The following is a 17446-nucleotide window of genomic DNA, read 5'->3' as shown; positions in this document are numbered from 1 at the left end:
CCCCCCCTGCCGCCGCAGGCCCCCCCGGCGCAGCCCCTGGTGTCCCAGGCGCAGTCCCTGTCCGGCCAGATGATGCTCACCCCGCAGCAGCTGAAAGCCATGCAGGTGAGGGCTGGGGGGCGGCCCTGCCCGGTGTCCGCGCCCGGCCGTGGGCGTCTGGGGATTCAGCCTCCTCCTCTTTCTCAAGGTCCGGGCCCAGATCGTGGTGCAGCAGGCCCAGCAGGCCCAGCAGGCCCAGGCCCAGGCCCAGGCCCAGGCCCAGGCCCAGGCCCAGCAGCAGCAGCAGCAGCAGCAGGTGGCCGCCGCCCAGGCTGCCCAGGTCGCCCAGATGGCCGCCGCCGCCGCCGCCGCGGGAGGACAGGTAAGGAAGGCCGGGCCCGGCGGGACGGCCTGCGTGTGTGCCCTGAGAAGCCCCCTGCCGGGGCCCCATCTGGAGCGTGCAGGGCTCTTCCGCTGCTTCCTAGGAGAGCCTGGACGCTGCCCCAGGCTTCCCCGCCAGGCAGTGAGGATCCCCCACAATAAGCGGGTGGCCCGGGCTCAGCAGGTGCCAGCCATCCGGGGGCACCCGCTCAGGGACTGACCGATTCTGGGCCCGAGGCCGGGGGGCCTCCCGTCCGAGGACCACAGAGGTTCCCTCCGCTCGGGGCACCCCCTTTCCCTCGTCCCCCTCTCCCAGGGCTGAGCCTGTGGGAGATGAGAGCGGAAGGCGGCTCTGGGGGTCGCGGCCTTGGGGAGGACCAGCCTTTGCGAGCGCCTCTTTGGGTGGGCCGAAGCGCGCTCGGTGGGCGCCAGGACCGGGCAGCCTCTCTGGGGTCTGCGGAGCCCGTCGGGAGGCTGGGGTGGGGCCCCTTCGGACGGACGTAGCAGCCGACGCCTCCCAGAGGGTCCTGCCGTGGTGCACGGTGAGCCCGGCTTGTGCTCCTCCCTGCGGGGATGCCGCGGGAAGGCCCGTCGCCTGCGTTCTTTGGGAGGCGTCCGTTAGTGGAAAGGCTTTCCGAGTACTGGGCAGGCGAGACCTTGGCCAAGTCCCCTGACCCTGCAGCCTCCTTTCCTCCTGCCGTGTGAGGGCATTTGCCTCCTCGGTGATGTCCGCAGGGTCTTTGGCTCTCTCGGGCTGAGGCCAAGCTTCCGGAGGGAGCTCCCGGCATGGTCCTGAACCGCTCGTTGGGGCGGGCCAGGGGCCAGTGACCCCCCGTCAGTCTGTCCTTCTGGAGGCTCGGGGCCTCATTAGACGAGGCCTAGACATGCGTCTTCTGGGCGCGGCGGGGGCAGCAGGCACGAGCCCTCTGCGGCCATTTGAAGCCTGAGCTCGAGGCCCAGGTTGGCCTCCATTCTGTAGCCGCGTCCTGAGTTCAGCTGAGCGCCGGCCCTTCCTCACAGCTTTCCTGCCTCAGCCAGAAAAGCCCCTGCCATCCGCGCCCCGGGCACCCCGAGTCCCAGGCACCCCCCGCCCCAGGCACCCCAAGCAGGCCCCTCTCCAAGAGGGGGGGGCCTCGTGACCTCTGGCCCCTGCAGTGCCCTCTCAGGCCTGGTGGCTCCGGGAGCTTCACGGTGGGCCTTCGCCGTCCTTGTTGTGTTGAATCCAAGATGAAAGCTGGCGATAGTGAGGCCCCCCCCGGGCTCTCTGCCTGTGACTTGGCCAGGTTTGGGGGGGCCGTTCTGTGGCCTCCCCGGAGCCCCAGGGAGGAGAGGAGGAAGGGCCGCCGAGGTGCCTCGGGTCAGGGTCTCCCCTTGGGAGAGCTGAGTGTTGCCCAGCGCTCGAGGCAGTGAGCTTCCCGCAAGTCTGTCAACAGGTAAATCCTGTTCCTGGCCAGGCAGGCCCGGGGCGAGCTTCCCTGGTGCGTGGCGTTCCTCCGAGATCTCCTGCTAAGCAGCAGCAGCAGCTCTGCGTCACGGGGCCGCGCCAGCCCCTGGATCCGTCCCAAGCACCGGGAGCTTAAATAGGGATCGCGGGGTGCGGGGACACTTGGAGCGCCCACCCGGAGCCGCGGACACTTGGCCGCTCCTGTGGTAGGGCCTCACTGGCTGCGGGGATGGCATCAGCGGGGTCCCTCTGGCACTGCCCGAGGGGAAGGGGTTCTTCCCTCCCCGGACCCCCACCCGGCGTCTTGTTGTGGCTGAGTACTGGGGGCACGAAGGGGCCTGGCAGGGGGCGGACGGGCCTCAGGAGGCTGCTCAGTGCTGCAGTGCCATTCCTGGAAACTCCAGCACCCCCCACCGTTGCCTCTGCCCCTTCCCGGGGCTCAGTGGCCTCAAGCTGCCTTCTGGTGGGGAGGCCCCTTTCTCAGCGGGCGATGGCAGGCGGAGCCTCCATTTACTGTCCACAGCTCAGCCTGCTCTTCAGCGAAGTGGGGAGGATCCTCCTCAGCCCCCTTCCTCCCCGAGTTATTGGGAAGCAGGCGAGGCTGGGGGGGGGGGCTCTGCTGAAATTCCAGGGGAGCAGGGACTCCTCTGGGGGGCCCATTTCCATCTGCCTTTTTAGACTCCTGCTCATGTGTTCTAATTCCAGAGACTTTTCTTGTGGCCAGAGACAGCCCTTGGCCTAGGCAGTTCTGGCTCTTGTGTGTAGTGCTAGAACCATCAGGGCATGGAGGGGGGCCAGCACCTTCCCCCCTGGGATAAGAGCCATCCTTCTCAGACCCGGGGCGTTTGGGGGGCACAGCCAGGTCCCCGGTGGTCACTGGCTCGTGGTTGGTGTGTAAGTGTCCAGGACCCTTCCAGCGGTGGCGGTGGCTCATCTCGGGTGCCCTGGGCACCGTCAGGGCAGGAGGTGTGGGCAGAAGCCGGTCTGGGCAGCCCGGCCTGCATCTCCTCCCGTGGCGGAGCATGGCTTCTGCTTTGTGGTCCAGTTCTTGTCACTTGCCTGATGGTTGCTTTTTTCCCTTTTGGAATCCCGTCTCTGACATGCTTACTGCATGGACTGAAGAGGACGCCACCCCCCCGATGATGGGCACTAACCCTTGGCCAAACGGCCTCTGGCTTGTTCTCCTTGGCACTCCTGCTCCCCTCTGCCAGTCTCTCTGTTGTCATTTGCATGGGCTTAGCTTAATGTTCTCAAGCACCTGCGCTTGCTCCCTAGCTAGGCATGCTGCCTCCCCCTGCCTCCCTCCTGCAATACCCGCTGGCTCCCTACTGTCCCAGGCTACAGGGGGCCTCTGTCGCCCAGGCAGGCCTTTAAGCTCACAGGGCAGGCAAGCCAATTCTGAAACTCGCTTGCAGCCAACAGCTGCCCTTACGAGGCTCTTAAGGAGAGCTCCCCTGCTGGGCTGGCACTTGGCTTTCCGATGCTAACCCAAAGCCCATTCGCTCAGGCCTCGGGGGGCCTCTGCTCTCCTCCCTGTGCCCCCCCTGCTGACTGGGGCAGGGAGATGAGAGCCGGCCTCTGGCTTCAGCCCTTCGGGCCTGATGAGGAACATGAGCAAAGGAAGCGAGTCTGCTTAGACCAGGGTTGCTTCTCTTTGGATGATGCCCGTCTGCCTCCGTCTTTTGGAGACGGTCGGGTCAGTGTGGTCAGTGTGGCTGCTGAAGCCTTCTGCGCTTTCCCCCGAGGGGCCAAATTTAAGCATTCCCTCGTCCGGTCTCTCTGTCCCAGCCAGCCTGTGGCGTCAGGGCACCGAGGACTTGGGTTCCGGTCCTGCTTCTCTCACTTCTGTACAACCTCAGACAAGTCACTTCCCTCTCCGGACCTCCATTTCCTGCTTTGTAAAGTGAGCGGGTCCGACCAGACGCTTGTGAAGGGCCCTTTTTGCAGATGCATTTTCCAAGATGTATTTCAAACTCGACACGTTAGGCATTTAAAGGAGGCTTGAAGAGGAGGCCCCCCACTTCCCCAAAGAAGGCTTCTTGTGTGCCGCTGGCTCCTTATCAGTGCTTCAGGACCTTGAAGCTCTCTCTGCAGCTGCCAAGGCCGAGGCCGAGGCCCGACGCCTCCGCCCTGCCCACCCAGCCCCAAGCTCACTGGCTCTCCCTTGTGCTCCTCTTCATCCCGCCCCGAGCCCGCCGCGTTTCCTGTTGCGATCACTCTGTCTTGTCCCTCTGTCCTCCAAGATGATGACTGCCGCCGTGCCCCGAGGGGGGATGCCAGTAAGACCGCGGTTCCCGCCTGCCGCCGCTGGCTCTGCCACGCCAGCCAGCGCCATCCCTTTGGGCGGACAGCCAACGCCACAGGTATTTACGGAGCCGGGGCCCGGCCGCCCCGAGGAGCGTCACCAGTGCTAGGAGGAGCCCGGGATGGCTCGGCTCGGAGGGGCAGCCCCCTCCCCCCCGCTGCTGCTCTCCACGGGACGGAGAAGCGGCCCGAGCCGTGTCCCGCCTCCCCCGTGGTAGGCCCGGGGGAGCCTCCCTGCCGCGGGCAGCTTGGGGAGAGAGCCGGAGAAGGGAATGGATGCCGGCCAGGAGAGGAAGATTGATTGGGAAGACGGAGCACTAGCATCTGTGCCGCAGGAGTCCCCGGCCGGAGGGCTGTGCCTTCGGCCCGTGGGGGCTTGTCGGCACAAAGATCAGATGGGGAGGGGGGCAGTCCCGGGCGTCCTCTGCTTCTAAGGGCAGGCTGTGGAGGTGCGGCGGGGGACATCTTGTGAGGGGGCTGCGAGGGCCAACCGCGGAGCAGATAGGCTGGCCCCGAGGGAGGCTCGGCCTGCTTCCGCCCGGCCTCCAAGGGCACGACTAGTACCGGTGGATGGGCGGCCACATCTGGTGTCAGGAAAGGCCTCCTCGCCGGGGTAGGAACAGGCTGCCTCTGTAGGTTGATGCCCAGGCAATTGTCGAAGGTGCCTGGGCTCCGGGGGACGGAGGACCCCGAGTCTGGAACCCGTCTCCCCGTCCCTGTCCACCACAGGGCCGAGGGTGCAGGGAAAGGTTGGGAGAAGGGAGGGAAAGGCTCCCCTCCAGGCCGCCATCAGCAGTAGGGGTGTACATTCACCAGAACCGAGCCCAGACCCCCAGGAGGAAAAGAGAGGCATCATCGTAGCTCCCCCTGCCCCCTCCTGCACCTGCCAGAGCTGCCACTAGAAGGGCTTCTTCAGCATGAAACGTCTGTTTGGTCGTGCACACAGGCACACACGGACAGACACAGACACACACACGACATGCCGAGAGACAGACACACACACGTACAACACACATCCTGCCCAGATATTCACTCCTTTGCATCCAAAATGCCCTTCAGATCTCCTTCCCTTTCTCTTGGAGATTTCTTCCTCTTACATAGTTTTCCTTTTTGGGTCCCCTCCCCCCCCAGAGCTCCTTTCTCTTTCCAGTGTTATCACTTTCCAGGGTGCATCGCATCGGCCTCCCCCTCCTTGAAGATCCCCCACCCCTTAGGTACATTCACGGGCATTTCTGGGAAGGCCCACTGTGTGCCAGGAGCTGTGCGAGACTCAGAGAAAGACAGAAATGTCTTGGCCCTTAAGGACCTTCCATTTGACTTGGGAGATAGTGTTTCAAAAGGAGCTACTACGGGGGAATCTGGAGGGTGACCAGGAAAAAGCCCCCTCTCAGAGGAGGGGGCCCTGGGCCTGAGCCCCGCCACAGTCAGGAGAGGAACAGCCAGGCGGACGGTGTGCCGGGGAAGGCGTATCCCTGGAGTCAGGCAGAAAAACTGGGCCCTGCTCCAAGGACCAAAGAGAGGAGTTTGTCTTCGATCCGAGGTGTGGGACAGAGGAAGATGTTGGGGCCTTTCCTGGGCAGAGGCTGACACGGTCTATTCTAGGTTTTAGGGACCTTGGGAGGGAGAGCCGTGGGACAGTGCACGGAGCTCTGATAAACGGAGGATGCGAAAGATGGGCTGCTGATGGGGAGAAGGGCAGGAAGAGGGGGATCCGGAATGATTCTGAAGTCACAAATGTGAGTGATTAGAACGGAGCGGTGCCTTTTACAGGAGGAGGAGGAGGAGGAGGAGGAGGAAGGAGTACTTCGGGAAGCAAAAAGAGCCAGTTGTTTCCTGGGTATGTGGCATTCGATATGCCTCTGAGAGCTCTCAGGGGCACTTGTTGGAGCCGCCTGGATGTCTACACGGATCTGCTCAGGGATCCCAAAGGAGGGGGTGAAATAGTTGCTTTGTTGGGGTTTTTAATAACATTTTATTTTTTCCTTTGTTATATGTAAAAGTAATTTTTAACATTCATTTTTTTGAAGATTTGAGTTCCAAATTCCCTCCCTGCTCTCCCCCGTCCTGAGATGGCAAACATAGGATAGAGGTTTTACATATGAAATAGTTGCTGTATTGTAAAGAGAAGAGCCAAAGCATAGCCCAGTGCCCTGAGGTAGGTGCGCCCTTTTCTGGTGACCGGAGCCAGACGAGGAGGCTGCTGAGAGAGCTCCTCAGCAGGGAAAAGGCTGTGAAGGCTCATAGGAAGAGTCGTGGGTGATCTTGGAGAAAGCGATCTCAGGCCCATGATGGGGATGGATGGAAAGGAGGAGACATCATGCCTGTCTCTGCAGTGCGCTTGTAGAAGGGAAGAGAGGGCAGGAGTGAGGGGGTAAGGGGACATTCGTAGTGAGAGACACCCCAGGATGCAAGGCTCGGGTGTAGCAAATCTTGTCCTTTTCCAGACGGACGCCATGGAGTCCCGGGCAGGGTGAGCCGGTTGGTCCCCAGTGGCCAGGTAGTAGGCAGCGGCAGAGCTGGGAATCGAAACTCAACTGCTCTGAGGATTCCAGGTTCTTTTCTCTTGAAAGCTTTCCACCTCTCTGTCCTTGAACTAGGGCTCAGAGGCCCAGCAGAGAAGGAGCATGAATCTGGAAGTCTCTGGGAGCAGAGAACCCCTGAAGGAAGGCTCTCTTGCTGCTTTAGGACCCTGTATCAGAAGCTCATAGCTTTAGGGGCCTTGAAGATTCCTCGTCTCTAATGTAAGCCTCAACTTGAGGCCCAGAGAAGAAATGAAGAGTGGAAGTTTAGTTAGTAAATAATGGTTTGCACCCAGATGATAAGTAACACAGCTGGGATTTGAACCTACGGCCTAGGGCTCAAGGACTTGGGCTCTTTCCAGCACTGTGTGTTCCAGCATGTGCTAACCCTGGACCAAGTGTGCTTTCAAGGGGAGGTGGAGTAAAGCATCTGAAATCGTAAGCCTCAGATGAGGGTTGGGAGAATGGTGTGCCACGTGGGCCCCTCATGCCACGCATCTCTAAGGGCATATACTTGGCTTCCTACCTCATTCCCTTTGCATGTGCTTTTTCTGGTCCAGCCCTGCCTGCTGCCATCCCCATCCACAGAGGCCTAGTTCCCCAGTGTTCTGGGAAGCCTTCCCAAGGTTCTCATTGCCCTCAAACCAGAGGCAGAAGGACCGCTTTCTTATTTGACATTCTTCAGATTTAGGCTCTCCTCACCTTTATCCACTAATGCTGGATTTTTAGGACAATAGTCTGCACAGGATGCCAGCTGAAAGGGCAAGAGCAGGTGGTAGTGTACCCATTTCATTGAGCCCCGGACTCAAAAGGGCAGAGAGCAGAGGACCCTACTGGGCTTCGAAGGGAGGAGTCAGGAACCAGAGAGTGAGTTCCCCCTTCAAGGCTCTCTTTGCCACGTGGAACATGAAAGAAGCCTTGTGTGCATCTGCCAGAATCATACGAGATTCCTTTAAAGACTAACATGAGATGGAGATGGCAATCCAGCGCAGAATCCAGTGAGAAGTCGTCCCCTTCTTTGTCCCCTTTTGGCTCTGAAATTCTGCGATTGGTCCCCAGATCGTTGAGATGGTGCCCCAGTGGTCTCCTTGCCCACAGGCCCTCTGCCCTTGATGAATACTCTCCACGCCTCCGCCGTGTGATCCACCCTGCCCCGTTCCAAAGTGAGACAGCATTCACGGAGCTTGCTGCCACCGACACTTGAGGCCTCTCCCATTCAGTGCCAGCCAGCTGCAGCAGCCTGCCTCTGGCATCATTCTTGTCTGCCTTTCTTCCCTCTCCTGTGCCATCCAACTGACTGGTGGGACGGCCCGCCGCCACCTCCCCAAAGGACTTCATCTTCCAAGCTGCTGCCAGAATCCTTGTTCCTGGTATTTCTAGGTCAGATTTCACTTTTCTAGCACTCCCTATTCCCAGCTCTGCCTCCCACACGCCGTGGGGGCCTCTTTGCCTCCCTGCTGTTTCCCGTCTGCACCGTCCGGCCTTGCTTTCTCTGTCATGTTCTTCTCCAAGTTAAGCCCGGGCCCAATACCGCATCCTTCCCTCTCCCAGCCCCAACTCCGTCCTTTGGTTTTTCCGCACTGGTTTCACCCAGCATTCCACATCAAGGACTGTAGCTCGCTCTTCTTTCTCTTGTCCCTGGCTAGACCTTCCTGGTCCAGCACCAAGCAGAGCGTTGCTGCTTAATCAGTGTTTTGTTTCTTGGATTTATTTGATCAAGTGGAATGGCATCTCCCATCCTCCTCCTCCAGTCCTGGACCTTGTGGGTAGCTTGGCTTTCCTCCAGAGTCACTTGCCATCTCCTCCCCTTCTCTCTTCTCTCCTGGTCTTCCAGCCTCCTCTTGTTCAAACCCTTCCCTGACCCCCATGCAAAGACCTCCTCCTCCCCCAGATTTCTCATAGCCCTCGGAGCTAGCCTTTCCGTGACCCTGCCCACTGGTCTGTCATATGTAGAAGATATCCCCGGAGGAGACCCCCTGCACATACCCAAGTAATGTATAAGTAGGAGGCTCATTATTTTTATTTTTTAAAACCTTTACCTTGTCTTAGAATTGATGCTGTGTGTTGGTTCCAAGGCAGAAGAGCAATAAGAACTACCCAATGGGAGTTAAGTGACTTGCCCAGGGTCACACAGCTAGGAAGTGTCTGAGGCCAGATTGGACCCCATCCAGGCCTGGCCCTTTCCCACTTTGCTGCTGCCTCTTTCCCCTTTTCTTGATTGTGTATATGTTGTTGTCCTGGGGTGGAGCCGTTATGGTTGGCAGAGCTGATCTCTAAATGCTGCCATAGGTTACAGCCGATCCCTGCAGCTCCATCCCCTAACAGGCAAAGAGCACAGCTATAAATAGTTTTGTGCAAACAGAACCATTTCCATTTTTTTCTATCTCTTTGGGGTACAAACCTAGTAGTGTTTTGCTGGATCAAAGGGCAGGCAGTCTTTTAGAGCTCTTTGGCCATAGTTCCAAATTGCCATCCAGAATGGTTGGATCAGTTCACAACTCCACCAGCAATGCATTAGTGTCCCAATTTTTTTTGTTAGTCATTTAAAAATTTTTGCCTTCTGTCTTAAAATCAATACTGTATTCTGGCTCCAGTGTAAAAGGGCTAGGCAGCGTGGGTTAAATGACTTGGCCAGGGTCACATAGCTCGGAAATGTCTGAAGTCACATTTAAACCCAGAACCCCCCAACCCCCCTTCTCTGGGCCTGGCTCTCAATCCACAGAACCACTTAGCTGCCACCCTCCTTGCCAGTAATTTTAATAGTGTTAAACCAGAGCAGGGGTTCCCAAACTTTTTTGGCCTACTTCCCCCTTTCCAGAAAAAATATTACTTAGCGTCCCTGGAAATTAGTTTTTATTTTTATTTTAATAGCAATGAATAGGAAAGATAAATGCCCCTGTGGCCATCACTGCTACCCTGGATCGCTGCAGCACCCACCAAGGGGCGACGGCGCCCACTTTGGGAATCCCTGGGCTGGAGGATCTCATAGTGGTATGGTGGCGGAATCTAGGTTTAATGAGAAGAGTAGAACTTGGAGTTTAAATTCTGAGATGGATAACAGATAAGGTCAGGTCCTGTCCCTTTGGGCCTTGCTTCTAATACAGGTCACAGGAAGTGCAGAACCTGCCTCTGAGAGGTGTTTTGAGGAGAGTATTTTATAAGGCTCGGGGTTTGGCATTGTGGGTGAGGTTTGTGTGAGAAGAGGCAGGGACTGGGGCTCTCGGTGAGCGGGTCTGGGGACCTCAGCTTCGTCGGGGTCTCTAAAATCTTTGTCCTGGGAGTGAGCTGGCAAGTAGTAGGAAAGCTTGGAAAAGAAAGATCAAGGCAATGGAAGTACTTCCTGTGGTTTCCCTAAGTGGAAATATTTATTGCCATAAAGCTGTCTTCTAGGTTGTTTGGCCCAAACAATTTTATCACTTCGGTGCCAGAAGAGCAAGAATGTCAGCCAGACTGCCTGAACTTCCCCGACTCATCCCAGTGTTGGGGTTACAGATGGGAACCAGCAAGTCCTAGAGCAGTTTTCTTGTCAGATTTTTTCCTGCAATAACCTTTGACAAAAACTAGCCAGCAAACCTCCCGGCATTTCCCAAAGCAGGAAGGAGTCACCACGTGTTTGCGTTCCTGGCCTTGCCGCCTGTGGACTAACTCGGAGAAGACCAGGTTCAGTTACGGAAGGGAGAGGGCGGAAGGAGCACCGGCTTTGGAGGCGGACGAAATCTTGGCTCTGCGTACACCGAAGGGCCGCACATTCCTCGGATTCAAAGATGCGAAGAACTCGGCCCGCCTAGTGCCCTCCTTCATTGTCCGGAGGACCGCGAGGCCTTCAGCCAGGATCGCCCAGCTGCTCAGGGGTAGACTTGGAGCTGGCCCAGGACCTTTCCTGGGGGCCGCAGTGCTGTCTGATGGCTCTGCGGTCTCAAGGGAGGGCTCTGCCTTCAGTGGGCCTCCCGGAGGTTGGCCGCATTAACTGCATCCTGTACCCGAAGTCACCCGGGCTGGATTTGCGGGCTGTTTCTCTCCGCCTCGTGCCTTCTCGTTGGTAGTTGCAGGATTCCTTAGCGCTACCGGCCCTCCGGTAACAGGTTTGAAGTCCTTCCTGGCATGGCCTCCAGAGCCCGTCCTGGTCGTGGCCGTCCTTGAGGCAGAGGACAAGGGCCTCTTCGCGGCCGCCTCCTTCGCAGGTCACACTCGGGCTGCTTGGCCTCGCTCAGGGCGAAGGCCTGGGGGAGCTGCCCGGGACGTCTGAATTTCTGTGATCTGGCCTTGGTCAGCAGGCTGGGCCGAGGACCCTGCGAGGAGAGAGCGTGCCCGGCTGGAGGGGGGCAGACGCCGTGTGGAAGGGAGAAGCCCGGGGAGTCGGGGGCTCGTTGGAAGGGCCGCCACGCGCAAGAAGGGGCCTCGCCGGTTGGGAGCGTTGCGGGAACATTTCTGTCAGGAACCAGGAACGAGCCGAGGCCCCTCCAGCACAGAGGAGGCTCTTCGTAAACGGGCGGGATGTCCAGCCTGGCCTGGGGCGACCCGGTGGGGACGCGGGCGTCCTAGAAATGCTTCCTCCCCTCTGAGAGGCTGCCTGTGGCTTGGCCTGACCCCAGAGGGTAGCAGCTGGGGAGGCGGATATAACGGGGAACTCACTCCCTTGGTGTCGGTGGCTCCCTGGCCAGGGGCTCTTGTCAGGGAGCCGTCCAGTGAGCCTTTACGAAGCTCCTGCTAGACGGTGGAGAGGATGCGGAGTTTGGGTAAGAGAAGGCCGACCTGGAAAGAATTTGAAGTCAGGAAAACCCGAGTTCAAGTCCTGCCTCAGGCACCTAGAAGGCGCCCTTTCTCGGCCTGTTTGCTCATCTGTAAATGGGGATGGCGAAGCGCTTGGCAGTCGTCCCTTTGCTGTTCTTTTTGTGAGTAGGAACGTGAGAGCCGGTACCCAACGTGGCTCACCCCCAGGCCGCAGGGTCAGAGTGTTGGAGAGGCTGGGCAGGGGTCGGAGGGGGCAATTGGAGTGGGGCTTTAGAGACAGGAAAAAGAAGATGGGGGGATGCTCCGGCCTGGAGCCCAAAGTGAGCTCACGGCTCCGAGTGGGAGTGCTGAGTGGTGACTGGCAATGGGCCAGAGGGGCCAGAGGGAAACTGTACAAGATGGGCAGGGCCTTGAATGCCAGGCAGAGGAGTCGAAACTTGCCTCTGGAGGCAGCGGGTGACCTGAAAATGCCACGCAGTGGAGCGGCGTTTGCTGATCTAGGGTCATTCTTTCAGGGATGAGTTAGAAAAGGACCCCAGAAATGGGTATCCCCGTGCAGAGGCTCTCGAGGTCTTTGAACCAAGGGGTAGCTGAGGGGCTGCCTGCAAATGTTCCCCAAGATTCTGGGTGGTATCAAAGTCCCCCTCCCACCCCCCAGTCGGGAGAAGCCAAAGGAAGCGGCCTTCGGAGTCGGGGGACCCAGGAGCGGAGCTTGTGGGCTTTTGGAAAGTCCCCCCCACCCGCGGCCCTGCTCTGTGAGAAGTGGGGGGCGGGGAGGGGCAGACGGGGCTGCACGGGGCAGCCAGGCGAGCCCGTCTCCTTTGCATTCCAGGTCAGCCAGAGCAGCATGACCATGATGTCCTCGCCATCCCCCGTCCAGCAAGCCCAGACCCCCCAGGCGATGCCGCCTCCCCCCCAGCCATCTCCCCAGCCCGGCCAGCCTTCCTCCCAGCCCAACTCGAATGTCAGGTAGGCTCCGGGCCCTGCGGGTGCTTTGCCCGGGGCACAGCCTCCCCCTCCGGCTCTCCGAGATTCCGGCTCCCCCATCTCTGGCCTCCTCCCAGCCCGCCCTCCTTGGGTCCCCCGGCTGGCCTTCCACGTGCCCCCTCACGCGTCGGCTCTTGTGTCGCCCCTTTCCTGGCACAGCTCCGGCCCTGCTCCGTCTCCCAGCAGCTTCCTGCCCAGCCCTTCTCCGCAGCCCTCTCAGAGTCCGGCTTCTGCCCGCACTCCGCAGACCTTCAGCGTCCCGTCCCCCGGGCCCCTCAACACCCCTGGTGAGTCCCCCTGGCGTGGGAGTGTTCCAGGGTGCCGGGCCTGCCCTGCACGTCCCCGAGGCACCCCAGGGAGCCGTGATGGCTCTGGAGCTCTCCCGGGGCGCCAGGCGGTGTCCTCCTAGCGAGCTCCCGCTCTCGGCGGTACGAGGGCAGATAGCCGGGGGCTGGTGTCGGGGAGGCTGTGGGAGAAGCACCCCCCATCCCCGCTGTCCTCCCCATGTGCAGTGAACCCCAGCTCAGTCCTGAGCCCGGCCAGCTCCAGCCAAGCTGAGGAACAGCAGTACCTGGAGAAGCTGAAGCAGCTGTCCAAGTACATCGAGCCCCTCCGGCGCATGATCAACAAGATCGACAAGAACGAAGGTGCCCGCCCTGGGCTTGGGGTGGGGGCCACGGGGAGGCCCCTCCTGTCCGGCCGCAGCGCCCCGGCACCTCTTACCGGCTCTGCTCTCTTTCAGAACGCAAGAAGGACCTCAGCAAGATGAAGAGCCTGCTGGACATCCTTACGGACCCTTCCAAGCGGTAAGCCGCGCCCGGCGGGGCTCCAACGCCCACCGCTGACCACCTGGTCTCTCTTTGTAAGGACTCCGTTGTATTTCCCATACACTGAGGCTGGGAGTCAGCGTGAGCTCTCGGGGTTGGGGTTCTTCAAGCTTTCCGGGGGTCACAGACCCCTCTAGCACCCTGGGGAAGCCGGGGACCCCTTCTAGGAAGGATGATTTTCAGTGCTTAAAATGAAAAAATGGGATTACAAAGGAAGAGAATTATACTGAATTACAGACATCAGAAAAAATGTTTAAGTCTTTCTTTCCCTCTTGGAATCAGTATTGTGCATTGGTTCAAAGACCAGTCAGGGCTGGGCAATAGGGTTAAGTGACTGGCCCAGGGTCACACAGCTAGGAAGTGTCTGAGGCCACATTTGAACTCAGGATCTCCTGTCTCTAGGCCTGGTGCTCTGTCCACTGAGCCACCCCACTGCCCCCTCATCAAAATATTTTTAACAAGCAACCCTATAGACTGTGGGGCTGGAACTCCTTCTCTGATTCCTAACCCAATCCGTGCTCCTCAAGGCTCCCAAAATCTCTAGTTGGGGGATCTCCACCTCTCCTGGAAATCTGCCCCTTGCCTTGCCTTCCCTTCTTGTTAGAAAGTGCCTCCTCGTAGCAGACTTGAAGTCTGCCCTCCCCTCCCCCCGGGGGCCCACTGGGGTGGGAAGGGGCAGGAATCGCCTCCTCTACCCCTCGGAGCAGGCCCAGGCTCGGAGACTGATGTGGGGCGGTGGGAGTGGCAGCAGATGTCGCTGCCTCCCTGGTTCGCCTGGGCTCGGGCTGACGGCTCTCTTCTCCTGTCCCAGGTGTCCCCTGAAAACACTCCAAAAATGTGAGATTGCTCTGGAGAAGCTAAAGAACGACATGGCTGTGGTGAGTGAGGAAGGGCCTGGCGCCCTGGGACTCGGGGCAGGGATTGCAGGTGCCCCCGAGGCCAGCTGGGGAATCCCTGTGGTGGCACGCGGGCCCTCGCAGACGTGGGGAGCTGCTCAGGGGCTCCAGATTTATCTAATGGACCCAGGCTGGGGAGTGCACTGGCGGGACCCTAGAGGAGGCACCGTCTGCGAGGGGCACGGCGGCAGACCAAACCTCTCCTAGTTCTTCGTGAACTTCAGAACATTCCCCGTGACTTCAAGACCCACCCCGTGAGATGCCCCCAGGCGTCCCGGCTTTGCCCCTCCCCTCCAAAGTCCTCCCCTTGGCCATGCTGGGCCCGGCGCTGTCCCCCTGCACCCCGCTCCGCTCATTCTGCTCACTTGATGCCGTCACTGAGGGTCGGCGTCTTTAAGGAAGGGATCGTTTCTAGGACTTGTTCTTTAGGGTTACATGATTTGGCTTCTAGTTCGATTTTATTCTGCTTCCACAGCCCTTTATCGAGTAGAATGTTTATTTTAAATGAGCGCATTCAGTGCTCCTGCATCTGTTTGTGACATTGTTATAGCCTGTGAAGTGGTCACTTTTTTACGAAGGTGCCGTGCGGCATTCCTAAGATCATCGGGACGTACCAGAACAACTCCGGGGTCTTGTCCAGTTGGGCTCCCTCTATGCACCCTCTTCTCTCCTGGGTGTGAGCTTCGGAGTTTCTCCACAACTCTGCTCTTTTTGTCAGAAATGCTTGGAAATCCTCATTTCAGGAAAGGTCCATTTCCCCCTCTTAACATTAAACTTCATTTGCCAAGTTATTCTTGTCTGTTGGCCCAGGTGCTTTGCCTTCTGGAATATCCTATTCCACATTTTCCGCTTCTTTGTAGCCGTGGTTGTCATGTCCTACGTGATCCTGACTGGGGCTTCTCGGGACAGGAATTCTTTTTTTCTGACTGGGCAGCTTTTCTCTGGATTTTGGAGTTTTCACTTGGAGATTTCCTTCAGGAGGTGACCGGTGGATCTCCTGGCTCAGAGCCTGTTTTTTTTTACTAGTCTTTTGACTTTGTTTTGGTGTTTCTTGTTGCCTCATAGATTCATTGGGTTCCATTCGGTCTATTACTGGTGTTCAGGGAGTCCCAGGCAGGGCAAGGTTTGGGGCCAGATCGTTAGTTTCCTTCTTTCTCTCTTTCTCTCTTTCTCTCTTTCTCTCTTTCTCTCTTTCTCTCTTTCTTCCTTTCTTTCCTTTCCTTCCTTTCCTTCCTTTCCTTCCTTTCCTTCCTTTCCTTCCTTTCCTTCCTTCCTTCCTTCCTTCCTTCCTTTCTTTCTTTCTTTCTTCTGCAGCTTTCACTTTAACAACCGGTTTCTCCATTTTTGAGTTGTTGTTCTTTTCCCCATCACGTCTCTTCCAGGCATTCTGGCTGAGCTTGTGCCTGAGCTATTTTTCACCGAGCCTTTGCTTGCTTGTCATCCAGCCAGATTCCTGACTTCAGACTTGATCCTCAGAGCTGCATTCTGCAGCCCTACCAGAGGGAAGGTCTAGGTTGGTTCTCCGTTTCCCTTCTTGGGATGGTGCAGAATTTCATGGACAGACAGAAGCACCACCAGTTTTTGGTGCTACAGAGTGCCCCGATTCCGGGCAGACTTGGTTTGCTGCCCCCCCGGGTTGGGCTCCGCCAATTCCTTCCCTGGGTTTGTGTGTGAGCACGAGCACGCTGATGGTGAACTCTTCCCATCGGCCAGCTGGAGAAGTTTGGTTTCCGTTTGCTGTGGGGTTCCTGCCCCGGCTGTTTCTGGGCAGCCGGAAGCCCTGGACCGTGTGCCGCTGCTGCTGCCGGCGGCCCCCAGACCCAGCCTTCCTCCATCCGCGAGGGCCTCCGCCCAGGGAAGCTCGTAGCGAGCAGTGTGAGTTCATGACGAAGAGGCTCATTTGTACCCATCCCAGGCGCAGCGTTTCCCTGCGGGTCTGTGGGCTCCCCAAGAGGGATCCGGGACATCCTGCCTCCGCCTGGGTGCTGGAGTGCTTTGGGGCTCCCGGCGCCAGCCTGGCTGACATGTGACTGACTCGCCGTGGCTTGGCCCAGGTTTTCCCTCACGATTGGGCGGGATGCATTTTCTAGGATTTTGCGTTCAGCCTTAGCTAGCCAGATTGCTTCCTCCCGCTCGGCCATCGTGGCTTCGCCCCAGGGGCCGAGTTTTGGACCGCGCACGCTCGGGATATCTCTGGGTCACCCAGTTTGAGACGGCCAGTAGGAGAGAGGTCTGAGCCCTGGGAGGAAATCTGAGATGACCAAGTGCCAGGCAGAGCTCGCCTGGGCCGAAGAAACCAGCCTGGATAAAGACCTGACTGAGAAAGGAGGGGGGCAGTCTGACAAATGGGGGGGACAGCCAGGAGGGGGCAGCTCGGGAGGGGACAGTTTAGGTGGGATGAGGAGGTTGGAAGCCAGACCGGAGAGGAGGAGCAGCCAGGTGGCTCAGTGGGTAGAGACAAGAGGTTCTGGGTTCCCATCCGGCCTCGGACACTTCCTGGCAGAGAGACCCTGGGCAAGTCACTTAACCTTGTTGCCTAGCCCTTGTAGTTCTGCCTGGGAACCAGCGCACTGTGGTGACTCTAAGACAGAAGGTGGGAGTTTAAAAAATGAGAGAAGAAAATGGGTCTGGCTTGCTGGAGGCATTGGGGCCTTGAAGGACGGAGTGCTAGAGCCAGGAGGGAGGGCTTGGGGGCACTCGAGGGAGGGGGCAGCGAGCCGGAGTGGGGGGCGCGTCAAAGGATTCCCTCGGTCTGGGCCACGAGGGCCGGCTCCAAAGCCTCTCCTTGTCCAGAGGTTCTGACCGGGGTGGGCCAGGCCCAGGAGAACCTCGTGACCGTTCTGTCCCCCCTCAGCCTACGCCCCCGCCGCCGCCTGTGCCACCCACCAAGCAGCAGTACCTGTGCCAGCCCCTGCTGGACGCCGTCCTCGCCAACATCCGCTCCCCCGTCTTCAACCATTCCCTGTACCGCACGTTCGTGCCGGCCATGGAGGCCATCCACGGCCCCCCCATCACGTACGTGCGGGCCCCAAAGGGGGGGCGCGGGGCCGGGCCTCGGGTCGGCCTCCTCCCCCCCAGCCGTGGCGTCTCTCCGCAGGGCCCCCGTCATCTCCCCTCGGAAGCGCAAGTACGAGGAGGACGAGAAGCAGACGATCCCCAACGTGTTACAAGGGGAAGTGGCCCGGCTGAACCCCAAGTTCTTGGTGAACCTGAACCCCTCCCACTGCAGCAACAACGGCACCGTCCACCTCATCTGCAAGCTGGGTGAGTGGCACAAGCCCCCCCCCCCCCCGAGTGCCATTATGAGGCCCCCCCAAGTGCCACTGAGGCCCCCCCGAGCGCCATTGTGGGGCCCCGGCTGCGCTTCGTTTCCCTTCG

At 59.1% G+C, this 17446-nt stretch overlaps 1 protein-coding gene across 1 annotated transcript in view; it reads left to right on the top strand.

Moving 5' to 3' along the window:
* Positions 1 to 17436, top strand: part of MED15 (mediator complex subunit 15) — a gene marked incomplete at its 3' end in the record, with an annotated part of 72747 nt that extends 55311 nt beyond the window's left edge. Inside the window, exons 10-22 of the mRNA XM_044656608.1 lie at positions 5 to 105; positions 188 to 567; positions 677 to 902; positions 2015 to 2267; positions 2639 to 2770; positions 3899 to 4167; positions 12191 to 12327; positions 12505 to 12632; positions 12858 to 12992; positions 13088 to 13151; positions 13984 to 14050; positions 16923 to 17083; positions 17166 to 17436. Of these exons, the coding sequence (XP_044512543.1) occupies positions 5 to 105; positions 188 to 567; positions 677 to 902; positions 2015 to 2267; positions 2639 to 2770; positions 3899 to 4167; positions 12191 to 12327; positions 12505 to 12632; positions 12858 to 12992; positions 13088 to 13151; positions 13984 to 14050; positions 16923 to 17083; positions 17166 to 17436 (2324 nt within the window). The remainder of the gene's footprint in view (positions 1 to 4; positions 106 to 187; positions 568 to 676; positions 903 to 2014; positions 2268 to 2638; positions 2771 to 3898; positions 4168 to 12190; positions 12328 to 12504; positions 12633 to 12857; positions 12993 to 13087; positions 13152 to 13983; positions 14051 to 16922; positions 17084 to 17165) is intronic.
* Between the last annotated feature and the right edge of the window lie 10 nt (positions 17437 to 17446).

This window comes from Gracilinanus agilis, chromosome 1, assembly GCF_016433145.1.
Source record: "Gracilinanus agilis isolate LMUSP501 chromosome 1, AgileGrace, whole genome shotgun sequence".
NCBI classification, from domain to species: Eukaryota; Metazoa; Chordata; class Mammalia; order Didelphimorphia; family Didelphidae; genus Gracilinanus; species Gracilinanus agilis.
This window is presented reverse-complemented; position numbering and strand designations above follow the sequence as displayed.